The sequence below is a fragment of the Solea solea genome, chromosome 16, assembly GCF_958295425.1.
Source record: "Solea solea chromosome 16, fSolSol10.1, whole genome shotgun sequence".
NCBI classification, from domain to species: domain Eukaryota; kingdom Metazoa; phylum Chordata; class Actinopteri; order Pleuronectiformes; family Soleidae; genus Solea; species Solea solea.
The window spans coordinates 4,861,576-4,885,523 of NC_081149.1; the positions used below are offsets into that span (position 1 = coordinate 4,861,576).

The 23,948-nt window shown below is 39.0% G+C and overlaps 2 protein-coding genes across 2 annotated transcripts; both read right to left on the reverse strand.

Annotated features, from left to right (window-relative positions):
* Positions 1-5,805: 5,805 nt before the first annotated feature.
* Positions 5,806-15,782, reverse strand: LOC131474935 (uncharacterized). The gene is made up of 5 exons (XM_058652668.1): positions 15,677-15,782; positions 10,262-10,370; positions 8,226-8,777; positions 7,238-7,357; positions 5,806-6,805 (listed from the first exon to the last, which is right to left on the reverse strand). Exons 2-5 carry the CDS (start codon positions 10,336-10,338, stop codon positions 5,836-5,838), a joined length of 1,719 nt encoding a protein of 572 aa, XP_058508651.1. The 5' UTR covers positions 10,339-10,370; positions 15,677-15,782; the 3' UTR covers positions 5,806-5,835.
* LOC131474945 (apolipoprotein L2-like) lies at positions 13,415-14,882 on the reverse strand. The gene is made up of 2 exons (XM_058652679.1): positions 14,694-14,882; positions 13,415-14,426 (listed from the first exon to the last, which is right to left on the reverse strand). Exons 1-2 carry the CDS (start codon positions 14,783-14,785, stop codon positions 13,457-13,459), a joined length of 1,062 nt encoding a protein of 353 aa, XP_058508662.1. The 5' UTR covers positions 14,786-14,882; the 3' UTR covers positions 13,415-13,456.
* Positions 15,783-23,948: the final 8,166 nt, after the last annotated feature.

Here is a 23,948-nt window from a genome sequence, read left to right on the forward strand (position 1 = left end):
CCCGCCCTACCTCTCTGAGCTTCTACATCCATACTCACCCGCTCGCTCTCTCAGGTCAGCTGATCAGCTGCTCCTGCGCATAAGACAGGCCTCGTCCTTGCCTGTTTTTAAATCCCTTCTTAAAACCCACCTTTTCTCTTTGGCCTTTGAAACTTCATGAGACGTTTGGTTTTTTATTTATTTTACATATTTTAATTTGAATAGAATTTATTGTTTTTTATTGTATGGCTGCTAATTCTTATTGTGTTTTATGATTCTAATTTATTTTAAGCTGTTTATCTCATTTTGAACCTTTATGTATTATGCCTTTTATTTATTCTGTACAGCACTTTGGTCCACTGTGGTTTGTTTAAAGTGCTTAACAAATAAAGTTGGATTGGATACAGTTACATGTCATTTTGGCAGACACTTTTAGTTGTTGTTATATATGCAACAGAAAAATCTGTGTGTGCGCACTCTGTGGAACAAGACACACATTGTGTTGCTTAAAGAAAATGTTTTATGTGTAGAGAAGAATCTCAGACTTTTACCTCTGAGCAGAATCTGCCTCTTCTTGCTCTTCACTGTGGACTCTTTTCTCTGACGGCTTGTTTTCTATCGACTTCATGTTGAAACAGCAGCAGCAGCAGCAGCAGCAGCAGCACCGGAGGTCACTGTGAAGATAGATAGACAGACAGACAACATTATCTGTATATATGTATATGTGTATATATACGTATATATGTGTATATATATATCTTTATGTATATCTTATCTTTTTTAAGTTAGAATGTCTAACTCCTCTTCTGTTTGTTATTGATTTATTTACTGCAGAAGGAAGCAAAGATGTTTCTGCAGAGCAGGAAGTCGACAGCCACTTCCTGTTTGTGTTTCAGGTTTTTTTTATATATATATGCCTTCACTGGCTTCCTGCCTTCACTGGCTGCTTGCAACCACTTCAAGACTCTAGTACTTGTGTTCCATGCTACAACCGGATCCAGCTCAGCCTACATCCTACATAATCAAACCCTACACCCCAGCCCGCCTACTCCGCTCTACATTGGCAAACCGGCTTGCTGCCCCCTCACTGAGAGGATCGCAGAGTCAATCGTCCTGGCTCCCTAATGGTGGAATGAGCTCCCCATCGAGTTTAAAAATCAAAGTCCAAAAAAACAAAAACCTGAAACACAAACAGGAAGTGGGCATCTACTTCCTGTTCTGCAGAAACATCTTTGCTTCCTTCTGCAGTAAATAAACCAATAACAAACAGACATTCTAACTTAATAAAAATGAATACCAACAATAAAATAGAGTCAAATAATGCCACTTTTAAATGTGTACTATTAAATATAAGGTCACTCTCCTCAAAATCTGTTTTAATAAATGATCTAATTTCTGACAATTGTATTGATTTATTCTGTGTAACTGAAACTTGGTTACATGAAGAAGATTACGTTAGTCTAAATGAGTCAACTCCACCCACTCATGCTAATACCCATATTCCTAGAAGCTCAGGCCGAGGAGGAGGTGTAGCAGCCATTTTTAATACTAGATTATTTATCAATCCCAAGCCCAAACCAGGATATTCATCGTTTGAAAGCCTTATTCTTAATCTATCTCATCCTAGTTGGAAATCACAGAAACCAATTATCATAGTCACAGTTTATCGTCCACCTGCACCTTATTCATAATTGTAGGGGATTTCAACATCCATGTAGATGTTGACCGTGATAGTCTTAGCTGCGCATTTAACTCGCTGTTGGAATCAATAGGTTTTATTCAACACGTTAATAAACCAACTCATCGCCTTAATCACACCCTCGACCTTGTTTTAACTTATGGTATTGATATTGATAACTTAAACATAGTTCCTCAAAACCCTCTCCTTACTGATCATTATTTACTCACATTTAATTGTACAATAATGAACTACAATAACATAAATAAGAAATACTGTCTGATCATAATATTAATACATTCAAAGAGACAGTGCAACCTTTATTTAACTCTGTGCCATATGTCAGTACATCTGAAGGTACCTTTTGTGATTTTACTCCCGCCCTCATAGATAACCTTGTTGATAGTACAGCAGCCTCACTGCGTACTACATTAGATTGTGTTGCCCCTCTGAAAAAGAAGGTGGTGAATCAGATGAGACGAGCACCATGGTTTAACTCCAATACTCGTGCTCTTAAACAGACGTTTCGTAGAGTAGAAAGAAAATGGCGTTCCAATAACCTAGAGGAATTTTATATAGCCTGGAAAGATGGTTTTGTAGCTTACAAAAAAGCCCTACACAAAGCTAGACCTGCCTATTATTCTTCTCTAATTGAAGAAAATAAGAATATCATAGATTTCTTTTCAGCACTGTAGCCAGGCTGACACAGAGCCACAGCTCCACTGAACCATCTATTCCTTTAACACTGAGCAGTGATGACTTTATCAACTTTTTTGTGAATAAAATAACATCAATTAGAGAAAAAATGGATCATCTCCTCCCTCACATTGGGACTGACTCATCTTTTAGCACAAGAGCTTTAGAAGCACCAGGTGCACAGTTAGACAGTTTCTCCCCTATAGATCTCCCTGAGTTAACATCATTAGTTTCATCATCCAAGCCATCAACCCGGCTTGGATGATGATAGGGTCAGTTAGATCCTATCCCCACCAAACTGTTTAGAGATGTGTTTCCTTTAATTAACAGCTCTATATTAACTCAAATTAATCTATCCTTATTAACTGGATATGTGCCCCAAATGTTTAAAATAGCAGTTATTAAACCCCTTCTCAAAAAAGTGACCCTTGACCCAGATATTTTAGCTAACTACCTATATCTAATCTTCCCTTTGTTTCTAAAATCTTAGAAAAGGCAGTTGCTAATCAATGATGTGAATATTTGTGCATTAATGGCCTGTTTGAAGATTTTCAGTCAGGTTTTAGATTAAACCATAGCACAGAAACAGCACTAGATAACGTTAGTAACGACCTTCTCTTGGCTTCAGATAATGGTCTAGTTTCTTTACTTGCTGTCCTCTGCTGGTTTAAATCATACTTATCTGATAGATTCCAGTTTGTTCATGTTAAAAGGGACATATTATGCAAAATCAACTTTTTAATCATTTTAATACTTATATTTGGGACTCTGGAGGCCCTACCAGTCGCCAAAGTGTGGAAAAAGAATACTCAATCATGTTTTCGTGGTCCCCCTTAGTGTAAGTATAGGCGATAAAACACACCATGTTGAATTCCCTGTGCTTATGACGGCAGCATGCGCATTTCACCGCGAATGTTACCACCCACCAGTAAGTTTACTTGGAGAGTTCCACCTTAGCTCCACCTTAGCTCCACCTTAGCTCCACCTTAGCTCCACCTTAGCTCCACCTTGTCCCTATAAAATGCGAGAGTGCAGGCGAGGGAGGAAGAGCGGTATTATGTCAACGTGGAGGGACAAGTGTGCTGTTGGTGGCTGCACAGTGGAGCACAGTGTTTTACACAAACTTCCAGCCTCAGAGGATTTTATATATGAAGCTAATGTGCCGGATAAAGTCAGCAAACGTGTGTTCGTGTGTTCACACCACTTCACATCAGACTGCGGCCAGCGGTCGCCGTATTTAGTCAGCGAACGTATTTCACCGACGTACAAACACACACATGTTTAAGAAAAGGTCAAATAGAGCTCATAACTGACCATTCTGACACGTCCTAATTAAAAATATTTGTTCAGTACGTCCTCCATGACCGGAGCACAGACTCAGTCTGATACAGTCACATACAGCAGCAGTTTATGCAGCTCAGCGGTGCTGTCCCTAAGTGTTTTTAACTGATTTACAGTTGGTCAGTGTTCGGCTTGATCCTTGTGTCGGACGTCTGTTCCTGTGACGCCACTCTCGCTGTTTTCCACGCACGCTGCCATGTTGATATTGTCAGAGAACTAGTGGAGGGAGGGGGAGAGGAATGGAGCGGAGGGAACAGGAGCTGAGCGAGTGAGCGCAGTAAAAAGGACAAATCAGAAACCCCCCGAAGAAGTGGGTGTGTGTTTGCCTGTGTCTCATTTGCATATAAAGGGACCATGCACAAAACGAAGCATTCTGAAAGGGGCGGGTTTAGCAGGGTTATTGAACTGCTATGGTGCTTCATCCTTATGGTATTTTGACCAAAGCATGTCACAGACATGTTCATTAGGACACCAGGGAACTATTCTAAACTGTACCAGCACCACACACAGTGGGCGGGCCACGAGTTTGAGACCTCTGGGTCAGGGTCAGGAGCTCGGGACTCGGTAAGACTGCTGCACAAACTTTGATTCCAACCTATCTTTGTGAGGACTTTTTACCTTATAGGGACATTTTGAGTGGTTCATACAACTTCAAAGGGCTTTTTCAGGGTTAAGGGTTGTTTTTAGGATTAGGTTTAAGCATTTAGTTGTGACTGTTGAGGTTAAGGTAAGGGGTTATGGAACGCATGAGTGTCCTCAGTAAGAATGCTGTCTGAGAATGTGTGTGTGTGTGTGCGTGTGTGTGTGTGTGTGTGTGTATGTGTGTGTGCATGTGCATGTGTGTGTTTGTGTGGACAAACTTTGATTCAAACCTATCTTTGTGGGGACTTTTTACCTTATGAGGACATGATCGCGACATTTTGACCTTACATACAACTCTTGAGATGGTCGGGTTGTTTCCTCTCACATTTATTATCAGAAAAAGTATTAATTACATAATTACATATCACTAAGTATAGATTTCTGCCTGGAAAGGTTTCTTGCTGAGGAAAAGTCCACACTGTAGAAAATTCCTAACATTATAATCGCCGTTAAGTCAACGACAAACCTGGAAAAGTGCACACTGCAAGTGACCACGCATCACTCATTGTCTACCGGGGCAAAACACATGCAGATAACCAGTGGCAGTGTTTTGTAATATCCTCGACCTTGCTGCAATAAATGCCTCAGTTCTTTATAAACAAATGTGTTGATGACACAGAGAAACTTGATCGTGTGCGTCGCAACTGAACTGTGTTCTGTCCACATGAGCACAAAAGCCCGACACGTCGTGGTGCACAAGCCCCGACAGGAGCAGCAAGAGAGAAGAGAAATGATTTCATATACATAAGTTAATTCATTAATTAATTCAACAGTTTTAAGTTTAAAGAAATAATTAATTTCTATTGAGTTATAAATGAAAACAATAAAACGGGCTTTTATCTGTAATTTCAAGAGCGGATTAAATTTTTGTTCATCAATGAACACATTTTCTCACTTGTTAGAATTCACATTTTGCTTCCTCATCACCTGTATTCTTATTACACATCGATTTATTTTCACTTTGTACTTTGATTATTGAAATGATATGCAAATGATTTACGAACGGTCAAAATGACAACTATGGTATTTCTAGTAGGTACATTACTTCCGCTAGTACGAGTGTTAATGATAAATTGATTAAAATTTTAAGAGGTGGGGTCAAAATTGTTGCTCATAAATAGGGGACATGTCCTCTGACGCCTATGGTCCCACCTGTGGTGATGTGGGCATTTAATAATTGTAAATTATTGTCATAACGTTTATACCATGGATATTATTTTAAATTGAGGCTTGTAAGTCCCACAGCATTGTAAGTGGGCATTTGCGTGTTGTTGTTTTCAGTATGCGTTCCGGGACCTGTGTCCTCTCATCATCCCTGCGCTGTCATACGTATACTTTATGATTTACAAGTTACGCACTGGTTGTAGGCTATACCTGGTCATATTGCTGTTGGTTATGTTTAATGTGATGATTACATGCTGCGTGAATAGAATATAGGATAATAAAAAATGCCCCCCCCCCCACGGGTCTGACCCTGCATGGTGATATTTTTTTATATTTTATATTTCTTTGTTTTTGGTGCAGGAATCCGGATAGTAAGGCGTCTCCAGAAGAGCTTCATTCTTCTCCGATGTTGGCTGGCCTTTACACAGGGAGTCGTGCATCCTCTGAAATGCTTCCATCTCTGAGCTCCAGAGTGCAGCTCTGGCCCGGATGAACTGTGAGACTTCGGTCTCGGTGCCTTTGGCCAGACTGATGCTGTCCTTACAGATGAAGAAAATGTCCATGCCAATGAAAAGAGCGTTGACTCCGATTAAACCTGCCCTGGCTGACTGTGATAGAGCGAGAGGCCCTTTGGCTACTGCCTGACCAATATCTGGGATGTCAGAGGCCAACCTGGGCACATTACGCAAAGCCTTACCTTCCTCAGCCACTACTTTACCAACACCCGTAATCACCTCTGTGTTTTTCAGCAACTTGACAGAAGAGGCAGCATCAACAATGCTATCAATGCCCTTAACGATACAACCGGCATTACTGAGAACCTTGCCCACTCCTAATGCCAAATCAATCGAATCTTTTTCCATTTTGGAGAGTGTTTTATTGGTCACATCATGGAGGCAACCCTGGAGAATCTGAACATCCTCCATGAAGCTCTGGAAGACTTTTTTGGCATTCTTTTGTTGTGTGGTGTTTACTCCAATCTCTGTGGCGGTGGTGACAAGACTGTTGACTCCACTGGTGATTCCCAGCCCTACCCCTGTCATTGTCAGACCAAGAGACAACCCTGCTGTCACAGGAATTAACGCCAGGCCGACAATGGAGAGCACTCCTCCGATCGCCCCCACTGAGCTGCCTGTCACACTGGAGATCTTTGCCCCTTTATTCATCCTGTCAAGCTGAGCAGCCACCTCCTCCAGGTCCTGAAGTGACTGGACCATCGTGGGCTGTCGCTTGCTGAACTCACTGATGAAGGTGTCACATGATTCTCCTTGAAACAAGAACACCATCCGGAAGTGCTCGTTCATCCTGAGAAAGACAAAAGAGAAAAGTAAGTAAGAAAAGTTTGGTATGCTACCAAACTGGCTGAGATCCATGATGGTACGCATCAAGTAAATGTCATCATCCACCCATGTCCACAATGATATGAAGGAATAAGTCTTGCCAAAGTAGTGCTGTGCAGTTTAACTTGTCTTGGTACTGTTTGGAACAGCAAAACCTGATCTGGCTTCCACCAAGGGTTCTGTAGGCCAGATGGTGATAATTGTATTCATTTATTCATTGTCTACCGCTTTATCCTACACACGAGGATCGTGGGGCCACTGGAGCTTATCCCAGTTGACATTGGGCAAAAGTTGGGTTTTACCCTGGACAGGTCCATCGCAGGACTAACATATAGAGACAAACACCTATTCACTCATTTTAAAATGAATGGTACCATGAGTATGTGGTAAAACTCACCTCATCTCATCAAGCTGATTCACATGATCAAGCATCCTGCGTACATCTTCCTCGGACACGTCCACAGGGAGATTCACCACAGTCTCATTCCTCGTCTTCAATTTGAAGTCACTCAAGAATCTGTGGAAGAGACTTACACTTACTGCCTGCAGTAGATATTGCTGCTGAGACTCGTCCTCATAATCTACATTTCCCTCAAGTTTACCTTCCAGTGCTGACTGTGAAGCTGCATATCTGGATGCTAACTACAGCCTCATTATTAACGACAGTACCTGATATAAAGTCATGTCTGTGGTCCCCATCACTGTGTCTTCTCTACTCACTTTGAGTGTGTTTTATAGTAGTGACCAACCTCTGCCATCCTCAGGATCTTTGGTGATCTGGTCAAATGTTCTCCCAACTGTTTCATCATCCTGACTCACAACATCTATCCACCATCCTACCTTTTACAAAAACAGCTGCTGAAGACACAGTTGTCTGACATATATGATGCTGGTTATACATGTCATGTGAATATGAACAGCGTTGTTGTCTGCCAAAATGGCGTCACCTTGGTTGCATGATCTCATCTGCCAGAGCTCTGTTGTATTTGTTAGTGTTCTTTATAGCCGTGTTTAGTACCATATAGTAGTACCATAAAAACTTGTCCCAGCCGTTCCATTCTTGGCACACTTCCCTTCGTGTGCCAGAGTAAAATGGTACGGTATGGTAGGGTGATGTTGTTGTTCTTTGTTGTTGCACCAGTACAACGTCTACACAGCCGTGGGGCACATCCCACACCCCACCTACCAAGTACTGTTCTCAGTCAAAACCTAAGCCTGACCCAGGGCTTTACAATTCCAAACTGTACTGTACTGGACCAAACCGAACCATGATGGAAACACAGCATATACAGTTCCAGTACAATTCCTTTTAAGGGTAACACATTCATTGTCTTATGTACGGATGAACATTATGAAAATTGACAGTTAAGGATTTCTCTGCTCACCTTTTCTCTAACGTCGCGCAGATTTTCTGGGTGGTCTGAATGTATTTGTCCAACTGATATGCAAGCACTTCCACATTTTGAAGTTTGGGCACGAAGAAGACTTGTGCATCTCTTTTGAACTCCAGGAGGACAGGGCAGAGTTGCCGTGCGGCATCGATGATGACCTTGACACATTCAAAGCTGGTGCCTTCAGGAAAGACTATCACCCGGTTCTGTGTGAAGACGTGAGGCGATGTGACCGCCAGCTTCTCCAGAGCATCCAGAAAGGGATCCAGCTTGGCCAGGCCTTCTCGAGTGTCCTCCATCACGGCAGCGAGTTCCTGCTGCAGCTTTTCACGCCAGCTGTCTGCTTTCACCTTGGTCACCTTCCTCTTGATGTTCTCCCAAAAGGCTTTACCTTTCTCGTCTCTCGTCTTGATGTCCATCATTATGTTTAATTCAGTTTCCCTCGTGAGCAACCACTTGGAGGACATGTCACAGAAACCTCTCACCATGTCCGTGTAGGTAATGGTGTCTGTGATGTAACGAAACAAAGTCTCCTGGAGCTCCTTCCTGTTTGAGACACGAAACATCAAGCATCCAGATTTTGATTTTGTTGGTTTGTAGACATTTTATCTTTTTAAAATAATTTTGTGTTTTTTTGTCATCATTTTAAGTCTTTTGCTGTCATTTTACTTCATTTTATGTTTTGTATTTCTCTTCTTGTAATTATTTTTGCAGTCATTGTCGCTTTGTTGTCATAGGCATACGCGTTAGATAACACATTTCAAACCACACTCAAGCTTATGGTTATCGTCCCCGGCACTTTTAAAAACAAACTGACGTTTGTTGTACTTTTTTCTCTTTGTCTCCTTGAAGTCTTTGTACTCATGTTTTGTCTCTTTGAAGTTATTTTGATGTAATTTTAAGTGTTTTTGTGGACTTGATTTCACAATTAATCGCAGTTTTAAACACTATGGTATATTAATCATAACATTTCCTCAATACCGTCAGAAAAGATTAGGTAGTTCAGCGCAACTCATAAAACAAAGTTACACCAACAACCGTGCGTTACCGCTTGTGTTGCTTTGTTTTTGTTCCGTATGAGTTGCAGAATAGAGCCGTGTCCTGATTGTTAATGCATAGGAGACCTCCAACAAAGCACATCAAATCAGCCATGTGGGAGTTTTTTGGCTTCAAGAGAAATTACCAAGGTGTCATCGTGGATGACGTTAACGCACAGTAACTGGGTTAAATTAGGTTACATTACATTCACTTAACGTACGTTATACGTAATGTGATGTCCGTTTAATTTATTACAAATGTATTTGTGTCATTGTAATTTAAACATGAAATAAACAAACCTAAACAAAAATAATCGATAAGTTTTATATCTGGCCACATACAAATAGATAAATTATTAAAATGATTAAAATAAACTTAAACATTTGGTATAGATGACAATTGATAACTTAAATAATTTAAACATTTCCCCTGGGGGATTAATAATTGTTTCTATATAATAGTGTAGTGTATTTGCTACATTATTTTGTTATGTTGGTATCAAAAGATATAATTAAATGTAACTTTAAGAACTATAAGCAGTGTTCATGTGATTTTACACATTCATAGTGTTGTGAAATCAATTAACGCATAATAATCGTGATAATCGTAATATCGTGATTAATTATATGACAATAATCGTAGCAAGAAAATCTATAATCGTGACATCCCTAGTCATAAGAGTTAAGTGTGATGTTGCTTGTGACTCGAGACGCCTTAAAAGCTCTGTTTTATTCCCGAGAAAACAGCTTTTAGCTACATTGTGTTTATCGTTGTGTCTGTCTAAATAAAACACAGGAACTTTAGTAGTAAAGAGTCAAGACCTACTTTCCACATGTGACTTCCTACAGTTACATGTCATTTTGGCAGACACTTTTAGTTGTTGTTATATATGCAACAGAAAAATCTGTGTGTGCGCACTTTGTGGAACAAGACACACATTGTGTTGCTTAAAGAAAATGTTTTATGTGTAGAGAAGAATCTCAGACTTTTACCTCTGAACAGAATCTGCCTCTTCTTGCTCTTCACTGTGGACTCTTTCCTCTGATGGCTTGTTTTCTATCGACTTCATGTTGAAACAGCAGCAGCAGCAGCAGCAGCAAACTGGGGCAAAATCAACAATAAATAGTTGTTAAATAGAGAGGCTTAGTTTTGTTCTCCCTACCACGTCACCAAGTTGAACCACGCCCATTAACCCATTCACCACTGACACATCCAACAGGAACTGAAGCAGTTGTTTATGGAAACAAACAAACAAAAAAACTACAACAACAAAATAACACACAGAGAAGTAGGTAGATAGATAGGTAGATAGATAGATAGATAGACAGACAGACAGAAAGACTCTGTATATATGTATGTGTATATATACGCATATATACATATACGCGTATATATGTATATAAATATATACATATACACGTATATATGTACATAAATATATACAAATAAACGCGTATATATATATATATACGTATATATGTATATACGCGTTTATATGTATATATTTATGTACATATATACGCGTATATGTATATATTTATATACATATACGAGTATATATGTATATAAATATATACATATACGCGTATATATGTACATAAATATATACATATAAACGCGTATATATATATATATATATATATATATATATATATATATATATATATATATATATATATATATATATATGCCTTCACTGGCTTTCTGCCTTCACTGGCTGCTCGCATCCACTTCAAGACTCTAGTACTTGTGTTCCATGCTACAAACGGATCTGGCTCAGCCTACATCCAGGACATGATCAAACCCTACACCCCAGCCCGCCTACTCGGCTCTGCATTGGCAAACCGGCTTGCTGCCCCCTCACTGAGAGGATCGCAGAGTCACTCGTCCTGGCTCCCCAATGGTGGAACGTGCTCCCCATTGACATCCGGACAGCAGAAAGCCTCCACATCTTCCACCGTCCTGCTAAAAACACATCTCTTTCTACTCTACCTCGACGAAGACGACGACGACGATGAGAAAAAAGAGAAAACAAAAAAGAAAAAAAAACAACAACTTTGCACTTACTTAACCTCTTGTTTGTGCCCAAATGTTGAAATTCACTTATTGTAAGTCGCTTTGGATAAAAGCGTCTGCTAAATGACATGTAATGTATATGTATATAAATGTGTGTGTGTGTGTGTGTGTGTGTGTATATATACCTATGTATATATACATAGGTATATATATACATATATGTACACATTTATATAATTTTATATCGTCTTTTATTAAAAATGTCTTGAGGGCTCTATTTTTTTAAACCTTGCTGTAATAACAACGTTTGATCTGCAGAGGGAGACAAACTCCACCGAGGCAAAGTAGAGCTGACCTTTCAGCATCACACACACACACACACACACACACACACACACTGCATTAAACTGAGTGGGAGGGCCAGAGTTTGAGACCTCTGGGTCAGGGTCAGGAGCTCGGGACTCGGTAGTACTGCTGCACGAGAATGAGTGTGTATGTGTGTGTGTGTATGTGTGTATATATATATATATATATATATATATGTATATATGTATATATATATATATATATATATATGTATATATATATATATATATATATATGTATATATATATATATATCTATAGTAGGAAGTGAGGACAAACTTTGATTCCAACCTATATTTGTGAGGACTTTTTACCTTATAGGGACATTTTGACTGGTTCATACAATTTCAAAGGGTTTTTAGGATTAGGTTTAAGCATTTAGTTGTGACAGTTGAGGTTAAGGTAAGGGGTTATGGAACGCATGAGTGTCCTCAGTAAGAATGCTATCTGAGAATGTGTGTGTGTGTGTGTGTATGTGTTTGTGTGGACAAACTTTGATTCAAACCTATCTTTGTGGGGACTTTTTACCTTATGAGGACATGATCGCGACATTTTGACCTTACATACAACTCTGGAGATGGTCGGGTTTTTTCCTCTCACATTTATTATCAGAAAAAGTATTAATTACATAATTACATATCATTAAGTATAGATTTCTGCCTGGAAAGGTTTCTTGCTGAGGAAAAGTCCACACTGTAGAAAATTCCTAACATTATAATCGCCGTTAAGTCAACGACAAACCTGGAAAAGTGCACAATGCAAGTGACCACGCATCACTCATTGTCTACTGGGGCAAAACACATGCAGATGACCAGTGGCAGTGTTTTGTAATATCCTCGACCTTGCTGCAATAAATGCCTCAGTTCTTTATAAACAAATGTGTTGATGACACAGAGAAACTTGATCGTGTGCGTCGCAACTGAACTGCGTTCTGTCCACATGAGCACAAAAGCCCGACACGTCGTGGTGCACGAGCCCCGACAGGAGCAGCAAGAGAGAAGAGAAATGATTTCATATACATAAGTTAATTCATTATTTAATTCAACAGTTTTAAGTTTAAAGAAATAATTAATTTCTATTGAGTTATAAATGAAAACAATAAAACAGGCTTTTATCTGTAATTTCAAGAGCGGATTCAATTTCTGTTCATCAATAAACACATTTTCTCACTTGTTAGAATTCACATTTTGCTTCCTCATCACCTGTATTCTTATTACACATCTATTTATTTTCACTTTGTACTTTGATTATTGAAACTATATGCAAAGAATTACAAACGGTCAAAATGACAACTATGATATTTCTAGTAGGTACATTACTTCCGCTAGTTCGAGTGTTAATGATAAATTGATTAAAATTTTTAGTGGTGGGGTCAAAATTGTTGCTCATAAATAGGGGACATGTCCTCTGACGCCTATGGTCCCACCTGTGGTGATGTGGGCATTTAATAATTGTAAATTATTGTCATAACGTTTATACCATGGATATTATTTTAAATTGAGGCTTGTAAGTCCCACAGCATTGTAAGTGGGCATTTGCGTGTTGTTGTTTTCTTTATGCGTTCCGGGGACCTGTGTCCTCTCATCATCCCTGCGCTGTCATACGTATACTTTATGATTTACAAGTTACGCACTGGTTGTAGGCTATACCTGATCATATTGCTGTTGGTTATGTTTAACGTGATGATTACATGCTGCGTGAATAGAATATAGGATAATAAAAAATGCCCCCATCCATTTCATATGCCCCCCTTAAGACTGAGGTCTGGCGACGGGTCTGACCCTGCATGATGATATTTTTTATATTTTATATTTCTTTGTTGTTGATGCAGGAATCCGGATAGTAAGGCGTCTCCAGAAGAGCTTCATTCTTCTCCGATGTTGGCTGGCCTTTACACAGGGAGTCGTGCATCCTCTTAAATGCTTCCATCTCTGAGCTCCAGAGTGCAGCTCTGGCCCGGATGAACTGTGAGACTTCGGTCTCGGTGCCTTTGGCCAGACTGATGCTGTCCTTACAGATGAAGAAAACGTCCATGCCAATGAAAAGAGCGTTGAGTCCGATTCCAACTGCCCTGGCTGACTTTGAAAGAGCGAGAGGCCCTTTGGCTGCTGCCTGACCAATATCTGGGATGTCAGAGGCCAACCTGGACACACTACGCAAAGTCTTACCTTCCTTAGCCACTTCTTTACCAACACCCGCAATCGCCTCTGCGTTTTTCAGCAACTTGACAGAAGAGGCAGCATCAACAATGCCATCAATGCCCTTAACGATACGACTGGTCTTACTCACAACCTTGCCCACTCCTACAGCCAAATTAATCAAATTGTCTTCCATTTTGAAGAGTGTTTTATTGATCACATCATCGAGGCAATTCTGGAGACTCTGAACATCCTCCATGAAGCTCTGGAAGACTTCTCTGGCTTTCTTTTGTTGTGTGGCGTTTACTCCTATCTCTGTGGCGGTGGTGACAACACTGTTGACTCCGCTGGTGACTCCCAGCCCTACCCCTGTCATTGTCAGACCAAGAGACAACCCTGCTGTAAAAGGAATTAACGCCAGGCCGACAATGGAGAGCACTCCTCCGATCGCCCCCACTGAGCTGCCTGTCACACTGGAGATCTTTGCCCCTTTATTCATCCTGTCGAGCTGAACAGCCACCTCCTCCAGGTCCTGAAGTGACTGGACCATCGTGGGCTGTCGCTTGCTGAACTCACTGATGAAGGTGTCACATGATTCTCCTTGAAACAAGAACACCATCCGGAAGTGCTCGTTCATCCTGACAAAGACAAAAGAGAAAAGTAAGTAATAAAAGTTTGGTAGGCTACCACACTTTCATCATCCACCCATGTCCACAATGATGTGAAGGGATAAGTCTTATGGAATAACACAAGGGTACGTGGGGCCACTGGAGCTTATCCCAGTTGACATTGGGCAAAAGTTGGGTTTTACCCTGGACAGGTCCATCGCAGGACTAACATATCGAGACAAACGCTATTTACTCATTTTAAAATGAATGGTACCATGAGTATGTGGTAAAACTCACCTGATCTCATCAAGCTGATTCACATGATCAAGCATCCTGCGTACATCTTCCTCGGACACGTCCACAGGGAGATTCACCACAGTCTCATTCATCGTCTTCAATTTGAAGTCACTCAAGAATCTGTGGAAGAGACTTACACTTACTGCCTGCAGTAGATATTGCTGCTGAGACTCGTCCTCATAATCTACATTTCCCTCAAGTTTACCTTCCAGTGCTGACCGTGAAGCTGCATATCTGGATGCTAACTACAGCCTCATTATTAATGACAGTACCTGATATAAAGTCATGTCTGTGGTCCCCATCACTGTGTCTTCTCTACTCACTTTGAGTGTGTTTTATAGTAGTGACCAACCTCTGCCATCCTCAGGATCTTTGGTGATCTGGTCAAATGTTCTCTCAACTGTTTCATCATACTGACTCACAACATCTATCCACCATCCTACCTTTTACAAAAACAGCTGCTGAAGGCACAGTTGTCTGACATATATGATGCTGGTTATACATGTCATGTGAATATGAACAGCGTTGTTGTCTGCCAAAATGGCGTCACCTTGGTTGCATGATCTCATCTGCCAGAGCTCTGTTGTATTTGTTAGTGTTCTTTATAGCCGTGTTTAGTACCATATAGTAGTACCATAAAAACTTGTCCCAGCCGTTCCATTCTTGGCACCCTTCCCTTTGTGTGCCAGAGTAAAATGGTACGGTATGGTATGGTGATGTTGTTGTTCTTTGTTTTTGCACCAGTACAACGTCTACACAGCCATGGGGCACATCCCACACCCCGCCTACCAAGTACTGTTCTCAGTCAAAACCTAAGCCTGACCCAGGGCTTTACCATTCCAAACTGTACTGAACCAAACCGAACCATGATGGAAACACAGCATATATGGTTCCAGTACAGTTCCTTTTAAGGGTAACACATTCATTGTCTTATGTACGGATGAACAATGTGAAAATTGACAGATAAGGATTTCTCTGCTCACCTTTTCTCTAACGTCGCGCAGATTTGCTGGGTGGTCTGAATGTATTTGTCCAACTGATATGCAAGCACTTCCACATTTTGAAGTTTGGGCATGAAGAAGACTTGTGCGTCTCTTTTGAACTCCAGGAGGACAGGGCAGAGTTGCCGTGCGTCATTGATGATGACCTCGACACATTCAAAGCTGGTGCCTTCAGGAAAGACTAATGCCCGGTTCTGTGTGAAGACGTGAGGCGATGTGACCGCCAGCTTCTCCAGAGCATCCAGAAAGGGATCCAGCTTGGCCAGGCCTTCTCGAGTGTCCTCCATCACGGCAGCGAGTTCTTGCTGCAGCTCTTCACGCCAGCTGTCTGCTGTCACCTTCCTCTTGATGTTCTCCCAAAAGGCTTTACCTTTCTCCTCCCTCGTCTTGATGTCCTTCATCGTTTTTAATTCAGTTTCCCTCCTGAGCAACCACTTGGAGGACATCCCACAGAAACCTCTCACCATGTCCGTGTAGGTGAGGGTGTCTGTGATATAACGAAACAAAGTCTCCTGGAGCTCCTTCCTGTTTGAGACACAAAACACCAACCATCCAGATTTTTTTACTTTTTGTGGAATTTTTCCAGCTATTTTGATTCTCTGTAGTAATGTGTGTCCCTCTCGTCAGTTTGATTCTCTTTGTAGTGATTTCATGTCCGTTTAAAGCCATTTTGTGTCTTTTTTATTTTAGTAATTTTCCATCTCTGTGGCGTCATTTTGTTTTCTGTATACTCATTTTGTGTCTTTTACAGGTATTATGTGCCTTTGTGGTTGCTTCCTGTTTAGATGTACTAATGTTTTGTCTCTTTGTCCTCATTTTGTGTCTCTTTTGTGGTTGTTCTAATTCTCTCTGTTGTCTTTTTTGTCTCTTTGTAAGTGATGTATGTCTGTCATTTTAATTCCATTCATACTTTCATTTTATGAGTCCCCTTGAAGTAAGCTTTGTGTTTTTGTTGTCACTTTGTTTCTTTGAAGTCTTTCTTTTATTTTGATATCATTTTAATTCTTTTTGTGGAAATCTTATGCTATTTTTCAGCTACTTTCAGTGTTGTGCGCCTGTAGAACCTGATAATGTAATAAATCCTTGATAATGTAATAACCCCGATAATGTAATAAAAATTTCAACTTGAGTCCACTAAAAATGTAAGAAAACCTGATAATGTAATAACTTCCCGATAATGTAATAAAGTGCATTTCCCAATAATGTAATACACTTTTTACCAATAATGTAATAAAGTATTACAATAATTTAACAGCAGACCACCCGTTACTTGGGTTCAAGTGGTGATACTGTGTAAGTAACGCAAGCTCGAGAGCTCTAGCACCACCAACAGGACAAAGTTGGACATGCATGTATGTACATTAACTTTTGACTTGTTCATCCGTTTTTCACAAACGATGTATCACTGGAACAGTTGGGCCAAGCCGAGTTCAACGCATCCTTAATGTTTTTTTCGGCCATATTGGATTTTCTGCCATCTTTGATTTGATCCATAACCTTTCAAAGGCTTCTCTTGTCACACATTTTGTGTAATCTTCTCAAAACATCGTTCAGATGATCTTCAGACCATGCCACACGAAGTCATTCAACATCTTGAAATTCAAAGGCACTTGGCCGTGGCAGCCAATCAAACATGATGTTGAGGTCACCAAACAGGAAGTAAGCCAATTTCTCTGCAACCCTTTAACATATTTTAACCAAACTTGGTACAAAGATTCATGACATCATCCTGGGGATACCACAAAAAATGGTGACCTTTGATCTCTGTGGGCGCTGTGTTTAAACTGTTTAAACTTAATTTCAACACACAACAATACACACACAACACACAAGTAACTTATATCCAGAAAAGCAACCTCATTTTAAAGTCCTCATTTTAGAACTTAGAACTCTATGGTTGATGTCTTCATCATGATTATTTTTAACATGGATTTGAACTTTCTTTCGGCATCCAGGCCTCCACCACTTCTTGTGGTCTCCTTAAAAAAGAAGTAATACAATATGAATGTTTTGAAAAAGTTTGAGTTATCAACATATTTACAAAATTCTGTGTATAGATATGAACTCACTTGTCTCTTCTACTTCCAGTATATATCTCTGACTTGGTATCTCCCATAACTCAGATACTTGAGCACAAGCCATGCTCTCATCCAATGACAATGCTTGGCAAATCTATGTACCAAGTTTGGTTAAAATATGTTAAAGGGTTGCAGAGAAATTGGCTTACTTCCTGTTTGGTGACCTCAACGTCATGTTTGATTGGCTGCCTGGCCAAGTGCCTTTGAATTTCAAGATGTTGAATGCATTCGTGTGGCATGGTCTGAAGATCATCTGCACGATGTTTTGAGAAGATTACACAAAATGTGTGACAAGAGAAGCCTTTGAAAGGTTATGGATCAAATCAAAGATGGCAGAAAATCCAATATGGCCGAAAAAAACATTAAGGGTGCGTTGAACTCGGCTTGGCCCAACTGTTCCAGTGATACATCGTTTGTGAAAAACGGATGAACAAGTCAAAAGTTAATGTACATACATGCATGTCCAACTTTGTCCTGTTGGTGGTGCTAGAGCTCTCGAGCTTGCGTTGCTTACTCAGTATCACCACTTGAACCCAAGTAACGGGTGGTCTGCTGTTAAATGATTACAATATTGGGGAATTATTACATTATCAGGACCTGCGAAATGAAGGCTAACCTGATAATGTAATAACCTCCTGTTAATGTAAAACTTTATTACATTATTGGTAAAAAGTGTATTACATTATTGGGAAATGCACTTTATTACATTATCGGGAAGTAATTACATTATCAGGTTTTATTACATTTTCAATGGACTCAAGTGCAAATTTTTATTACATTATCAGGGTTATTACATTATCAGGGATTTATTACCATTATCAGGTTCTACATGCGCCTTTGTGGTTGCTTTCTGTTTCATTCTGAATCGCTCTCTTGTCCCTTTGACGTTTTACTTCATTAAGTCTTTGTGAAGTCACTTTATGTCACCATGTAAACATTTTAGCAAATTTTGTGTTATGGAAATCAAGTTGTTTTTTGTCATTTACATCTCTTTAATAATTTTGCGTCTCACTGCAGTCGGTCGGAGTCTCTGTCGTTAGTTTGTGTCTTATTTGTTCAGCTCACAATGCCCTCACCTTTGTTTGATCTGATTGCTGTTTGTTAATGATAAACATAAGAATCATAAGACTTAAGTGTGACGTGGCTCGAGATGCCATAAAAGCTCTGTTTTATTCCCGAGAAAAGAGCTTTTAGCTACATTGTGTTTATCGTTGTGTCTGTCTAAATAAAACACAGGAACTTTAGCAGTAAAGAGTCAAGCCCTAATTCCCATATGTGACGTTCTACAGTTGTTATATGCAACAGAAAACGCACATTGTGTTGCTTAAAGAAAGTGTTTCTTGTGTGGAGAAAACAAAACACCAACCGTCCAGATTTTGATTTTGTTGGTTTGCAGACATTATGTCTTTTTATAATAATTTTCTCAGTCTTTTGCTGTCATTTTTTTCTCTTGTTAAAGTAATTTGTCATTGTCTCTTTGTTGTACTTTTTTGTCTCTTTGTCTCCTTGAAGTCAGCTTTGATTTTTCTTTTTCTCTGAAGTCTTTGTACTCACGTTTTGTCTTATTTTTATGTCATTTTAAGACTTTTTGTGGAATTTTTCCAGCTATTTTGATTCTCTGTAGTAATTTGTGTCCCTCTCGTCAGTTTGATTCTCTTTGTAGTGATTTCATGTCCGTTTAAAGCCATTTTGTGTCTTTTTTATTTTAGTAATTTTCCATCTCTGTGGCGTCATTTTGTTTTCTGTATACTCATTTTGTGTCTTTTACAGGTATTATGTGCCTTTGTGGTTGCTTCCTGTTTAGATGTACTAATGTTTTGTCTCTTTGTCCTCATTTTGTGTCTCTTTTGTGGTTGTTCTAATTCTCTCTGTTGTCTTTTTTGTCTCTTTGTAAGTGATGTATGTCTGTCATTTTAATTCCATTCATACTTTCATTTTATGAGTCCCCTTGAAGTAAGCTTTGTGTTTTTGTTGTCACTTTGTTTCTTTGAAGTCTTTCTATTATTTTGATATCATTTTAATTCTTTTTGTGGAAATCTTATGCTATTTTTCAGCTACTTTCAGTGTTGTGCGCCTGTAGAACCTGATAATGTAATAAATCCTTGATAATGTAATAACCCCGATAATGTAATAAAAATTTCAACTTGAGTCCACTAAAAATGTAAGAAAACCTGATAATGTAATAACTTCCCGATAATGTAATAAAGTGCATTTCCCAATAATGTAATACACTTTTTACCAATAATGTAATAAAGTATTACAATAATTTAACAGCAGACCACCCGTTACTTGGGTTCAAGTGGTGATACTGTGTAAGTAACGCAAGCTCGAGAGCTCTAGCACCACCAACAGGACAAAGTTGGACATGCATGTATGTACATTAACTTTTGACTTGTTCATCCGTTTTTCACAAACGATGTATCACTGGAACAGTTGGGCCAAGCCGAGTTCAACGCATCCTTAATGTTTTTTTCGGCCATATTGGATTTTCTGCCATCTTTGATTTGATCCATAACCTTTCAAAGGCTTCTCTTGTCACACATTTTGTGTAATCTTCTCAAAACATCGTTCAGATGATCTTCAGACCATGCCACACGAAGTCATTCAACATCTTGAAATTCAAAGGCACTTGGCCGTGGCAGCCAATCAAACATGATGTTGAGGTCACCAAACAGGAAGTAAGCCAATTTCTCTGCAACCCTTTAACATATTTTAACCAAACTTGGTACAAAGATTCATGACATCATCCTGGGGATACCACAAAAAATGGTGACCTTTGATCTCTGTGGGCGCTGTGTTTAAACTGTTTAAACTTAATTTCAACACACAACAATACACACACAACACACAAGTAACTTATATCCAGAAAAGCAACCTCATTTTAAAGTCCTCATTTTAGAACTTAGAACTCTATGGTTGATGTCTTCATCATGATTATTTTTAACATGGATTTGAACTTTCTTTCGGCATCCAGGCCTCCACCACTTCTTGTGGTCTCCTTAAAAAAGAAGTAATACAATATGAATGTTTTGAAAAAGTTTGAGTTATCAACATATTTACAAAATTCTGTGTATAGATATGAACTCACTTGTCTCTTCTACTTCCAGTATATATCTCTGACTTGGTATCTCCCATAACTCAGATACTTGAGCACAAGCCATGCTCTCATCCAATGACAATGCTTGGCAAATCTATGTACCAAGTTTGGTTAAAATATGTTAAAGGGTTGCAGAGAAATTGGCTTACTTCCTGTTTGGTGACCTCAACGTCATGTTTGATTGGCTGCCTGGCCAAGTGCCTTTGAATTTCAAGATGTTGAATGCATTCGTGTGGCATGGTCTGAAGATCATCTGCACGATGTTTTGAGAAGATTACACAAAATGTGTGACAAGAGAAGCCTTTGAAAGGTTATGGATCAAATCAAAGATGGCAGAAAATCCAATATGGCCGAAAAAAACATTAAGGGTGCGTTGAACTCGGCTTGGCCCAACTGTTCCAGTGATACATCGTTTGTGAAAAACGGATGAACAAGTCAAAAGTTAATGTACATACATGCATGTCCAACTTTGTCCTGTTGGTGGTGCTAGAGCTCTCGAGCTTGCGTTGCTTACTCAGTATCACCACTTGAACCCAAGTAACGGGTGGTCTGCTGTTAAATGATTACAATATTGGGGAATTATTACATTATCAGGACCTGCGAAATGAAGGCTAACCTGATAATGTAATAACCTCCTGTTAATGTAAAACTTTATTACATTATTGGTAAAAAGTGTATTACATTATTGGGAAATGCACTTTATTACATTATCGGGAAGTAATTACATTATCAGGTTTTATTACATTTTCAATGGACTCAAGTGCAAATTTTTATTACATTATCAGGGTTATTACATTATCAGGGATTTATTACCATTATCAGGTTCTACATGCGCCTTTGTGGTTGCTTTCTGTTTCATTCTGAATCGCTCTCTTGTCCCTTTGACGTTTTACTTCATTAAGTCTTTGTGAAGTCACTTTATGTCACCATGTAAACATTTTAGCAAATTTTGTGTTATGGAAATCAAGTTGTTTTTTGTCATTTACATCTCTTTAATAATTTTGCGTCTCACTGCAGTCGGTCGGAGTCTCTGTCGTTAGTTTGTGTCTTATTTGTTCAGCTCACAATGCCCTCACCTTTGTTTGATCTGATTGCTGTTTGTTAATGATAAACATAAGAATCATAAGACTTAAGTGTGACGTGGCTCGAGATGCCATAAAAGCTCTGTTTTATTCCCGAGAAAAGAGCTTTTAGCTACATTGTGTTTATCGTTGTGTCTGTCTAAATAAAACACAGGAACTTTAGCAGTAAAGAGTCAAGCCCTAATTCCCATATGTGACGTTCTACAGTTGTTATATGCAACAGAAAACGCACATTGTGTTGCTTAAAGAAAGTGTTTCTTGTGTGGAGAAAACAAAACACCAACCGTCCAGATTTTGATTTTGTTGGTTTGCAGACATTATGTCTTTTTATAATAATTTTCTCAGTCTTTTGCTGTCATTTTTTTCTCTTGTTAAAGTAATTTGTCATTGTCTCTTTGTTGTACTTTTTTGTCTCTTTGTCTCCTTGAAGTCAGCTTTGATTTTTCTTTTTCTCTGAAGTCTTTGTACTCACGTTTTGTCTTATTTTTATGTCATTTTAAGACTTTTTGTGGAATTTTTCCAGCTATTTTGATTCTCTGTAGTAATTTGTGTCCCTCTCGTCAGTTTGATTCTCTTTGTAGTGATTTCATGTCCGTTTAAAGCCATTTTGTGTCTTTTTTATTTTAGTAATTTTCCATCTCTGTGGCGTCATTTTGTTTTCTGTATACTCATTTTGTGTCTTTTACAGGTATTATGTGCCTTTGTGGTTGCTTCCTGTTTAGATGTACTAATGTTTTGTCTCTTTGTCCTCATTTTGTGTCTCTTTTGTGGTTGTTCTAATTCTCTCTGTTGTCTTTTTTGTCTCTTTGTAAGTGATGTATGTCTGTCATTTTAATTCCATTCATACTTTCATTTTATGAGTCCCCTTGAAGTAAGCTTTGTGTTTTTGTTGTCACTTTGTTTCTTTGAAGTCTTTCTATTATTTTGATATCATTTTAATTCTTTTTGTGGAAATCTTATGCTATTTTTCAGCTACTTTCAGTGTTGTGCGCCTGTAGAACCTGATAATGTAATAAATCCTTGATAATGTAATAACCCCGATAATGTAATAAAAATTTCAACTTGAGTCCACTAAAAATGTAAGAAAACCTGATAATGTAATAACTTCCCGATAATGTAATAAAGTGCATTTCCCAATAATGTAATACACTTTTTACCAATAATGTAATAAAGTATTACAATAATTTAACAGCAGACCACCCGTTACTTGGGTTCAAGTGGTGATACTGTGTAAGTAACGCAAGCTCGAGAGCTCTAGCACCACCAACAGGACAAAGTTGGACATGCATGTATGTACATTAACTTTTGACTTGTTCATCCGTTTTTCACAAACGATGTATCACTGGAACAGTTGGGCCAAGCCGAGTTCAACGCATCCTTAATGTTTTTTTCGGCCATATTGGATTTTCTGCCATCTTTGATTTGATCCATAACCTTTCAAAGGCTTCTCTTGTCACACATTTTGTGTAATCTTCTCAAAACATCGTTCAGATGATCTTCAGACCATGCCACACGAAGTCATTCAACATCTTGAAATTCAAAGGCACTTGGCCGTGGCAGCCAATCAAACATGATGTTGAGGTCACCAAACAGGAAGTAAGCCAATTTCTCTGCAACCCTTTAACATATTTTAACCAAACTTGGTACAAAGATTCATGACATCATCCTGGGGATACCACAAAAAATGGTGACCTTTGATCTCTGTGGGCGCTGTGTTTAAACTGTTTAAACTTAATTTCAACACACAACAATACACACACAACACACAAGTAACTTATATCCAGAAAAGCAACCTCATTTTAAAGTCCTCATTTTAGAACTTAGAACTCTATGGTTGATGTCTTCATCATGATTATTTTTAACATGGATTTGAACTTTCTTTCGGCATCCAGGCCTCCACCACTTCTTGTGGTCTCCTTAAAAAAGAAGTAATACAATATGAATGTTTTGAAAAAGTTTGAGTTATCAACATATTTACAAAATTCTGTGTATAGATA

Excerpts from the sequence above, each read along its gene's own strand:
- LOC131474935 (XM_058652668.1), bottom strand. The coding sequence starts at position 10,338 with ATGAAGTCGATAGAAAACAAGCCATCAGAGGAAAGAGTCCACAGTGAA. Across the intron at positions 8,778-10,261 it reads GAGGCAGATTCTGTTCAGAG|GAAGGAGCTCCAGGAGACTT; the intron begins GTAAAAGTCTGA and ends TGTCTCAAACAG. Across the intron at positions 6,806-7,237 it reads AATCAGCTTGATGAGATGAG|GATGAACGAGCACTTCCGGA; the intron begins GTGAGTTTTACC and ends TGTCTTTCTCAG.
- LOC131474945 (XM_058652679.1), bottom strand. The coding sequence starts at position 14,785 with ATGAATGAGACTGTGGTGAATCTCCCTGTGGACGTGTCCGAGGAAGAT. Across the intron at positions 14,427-14,693 it reads AATCAGCTTGATGAGATCAG|GATGAACGAGCACTTCCGGA; the intron begins GTGAGTTTTACC and ends TGTCTTTGTCAG.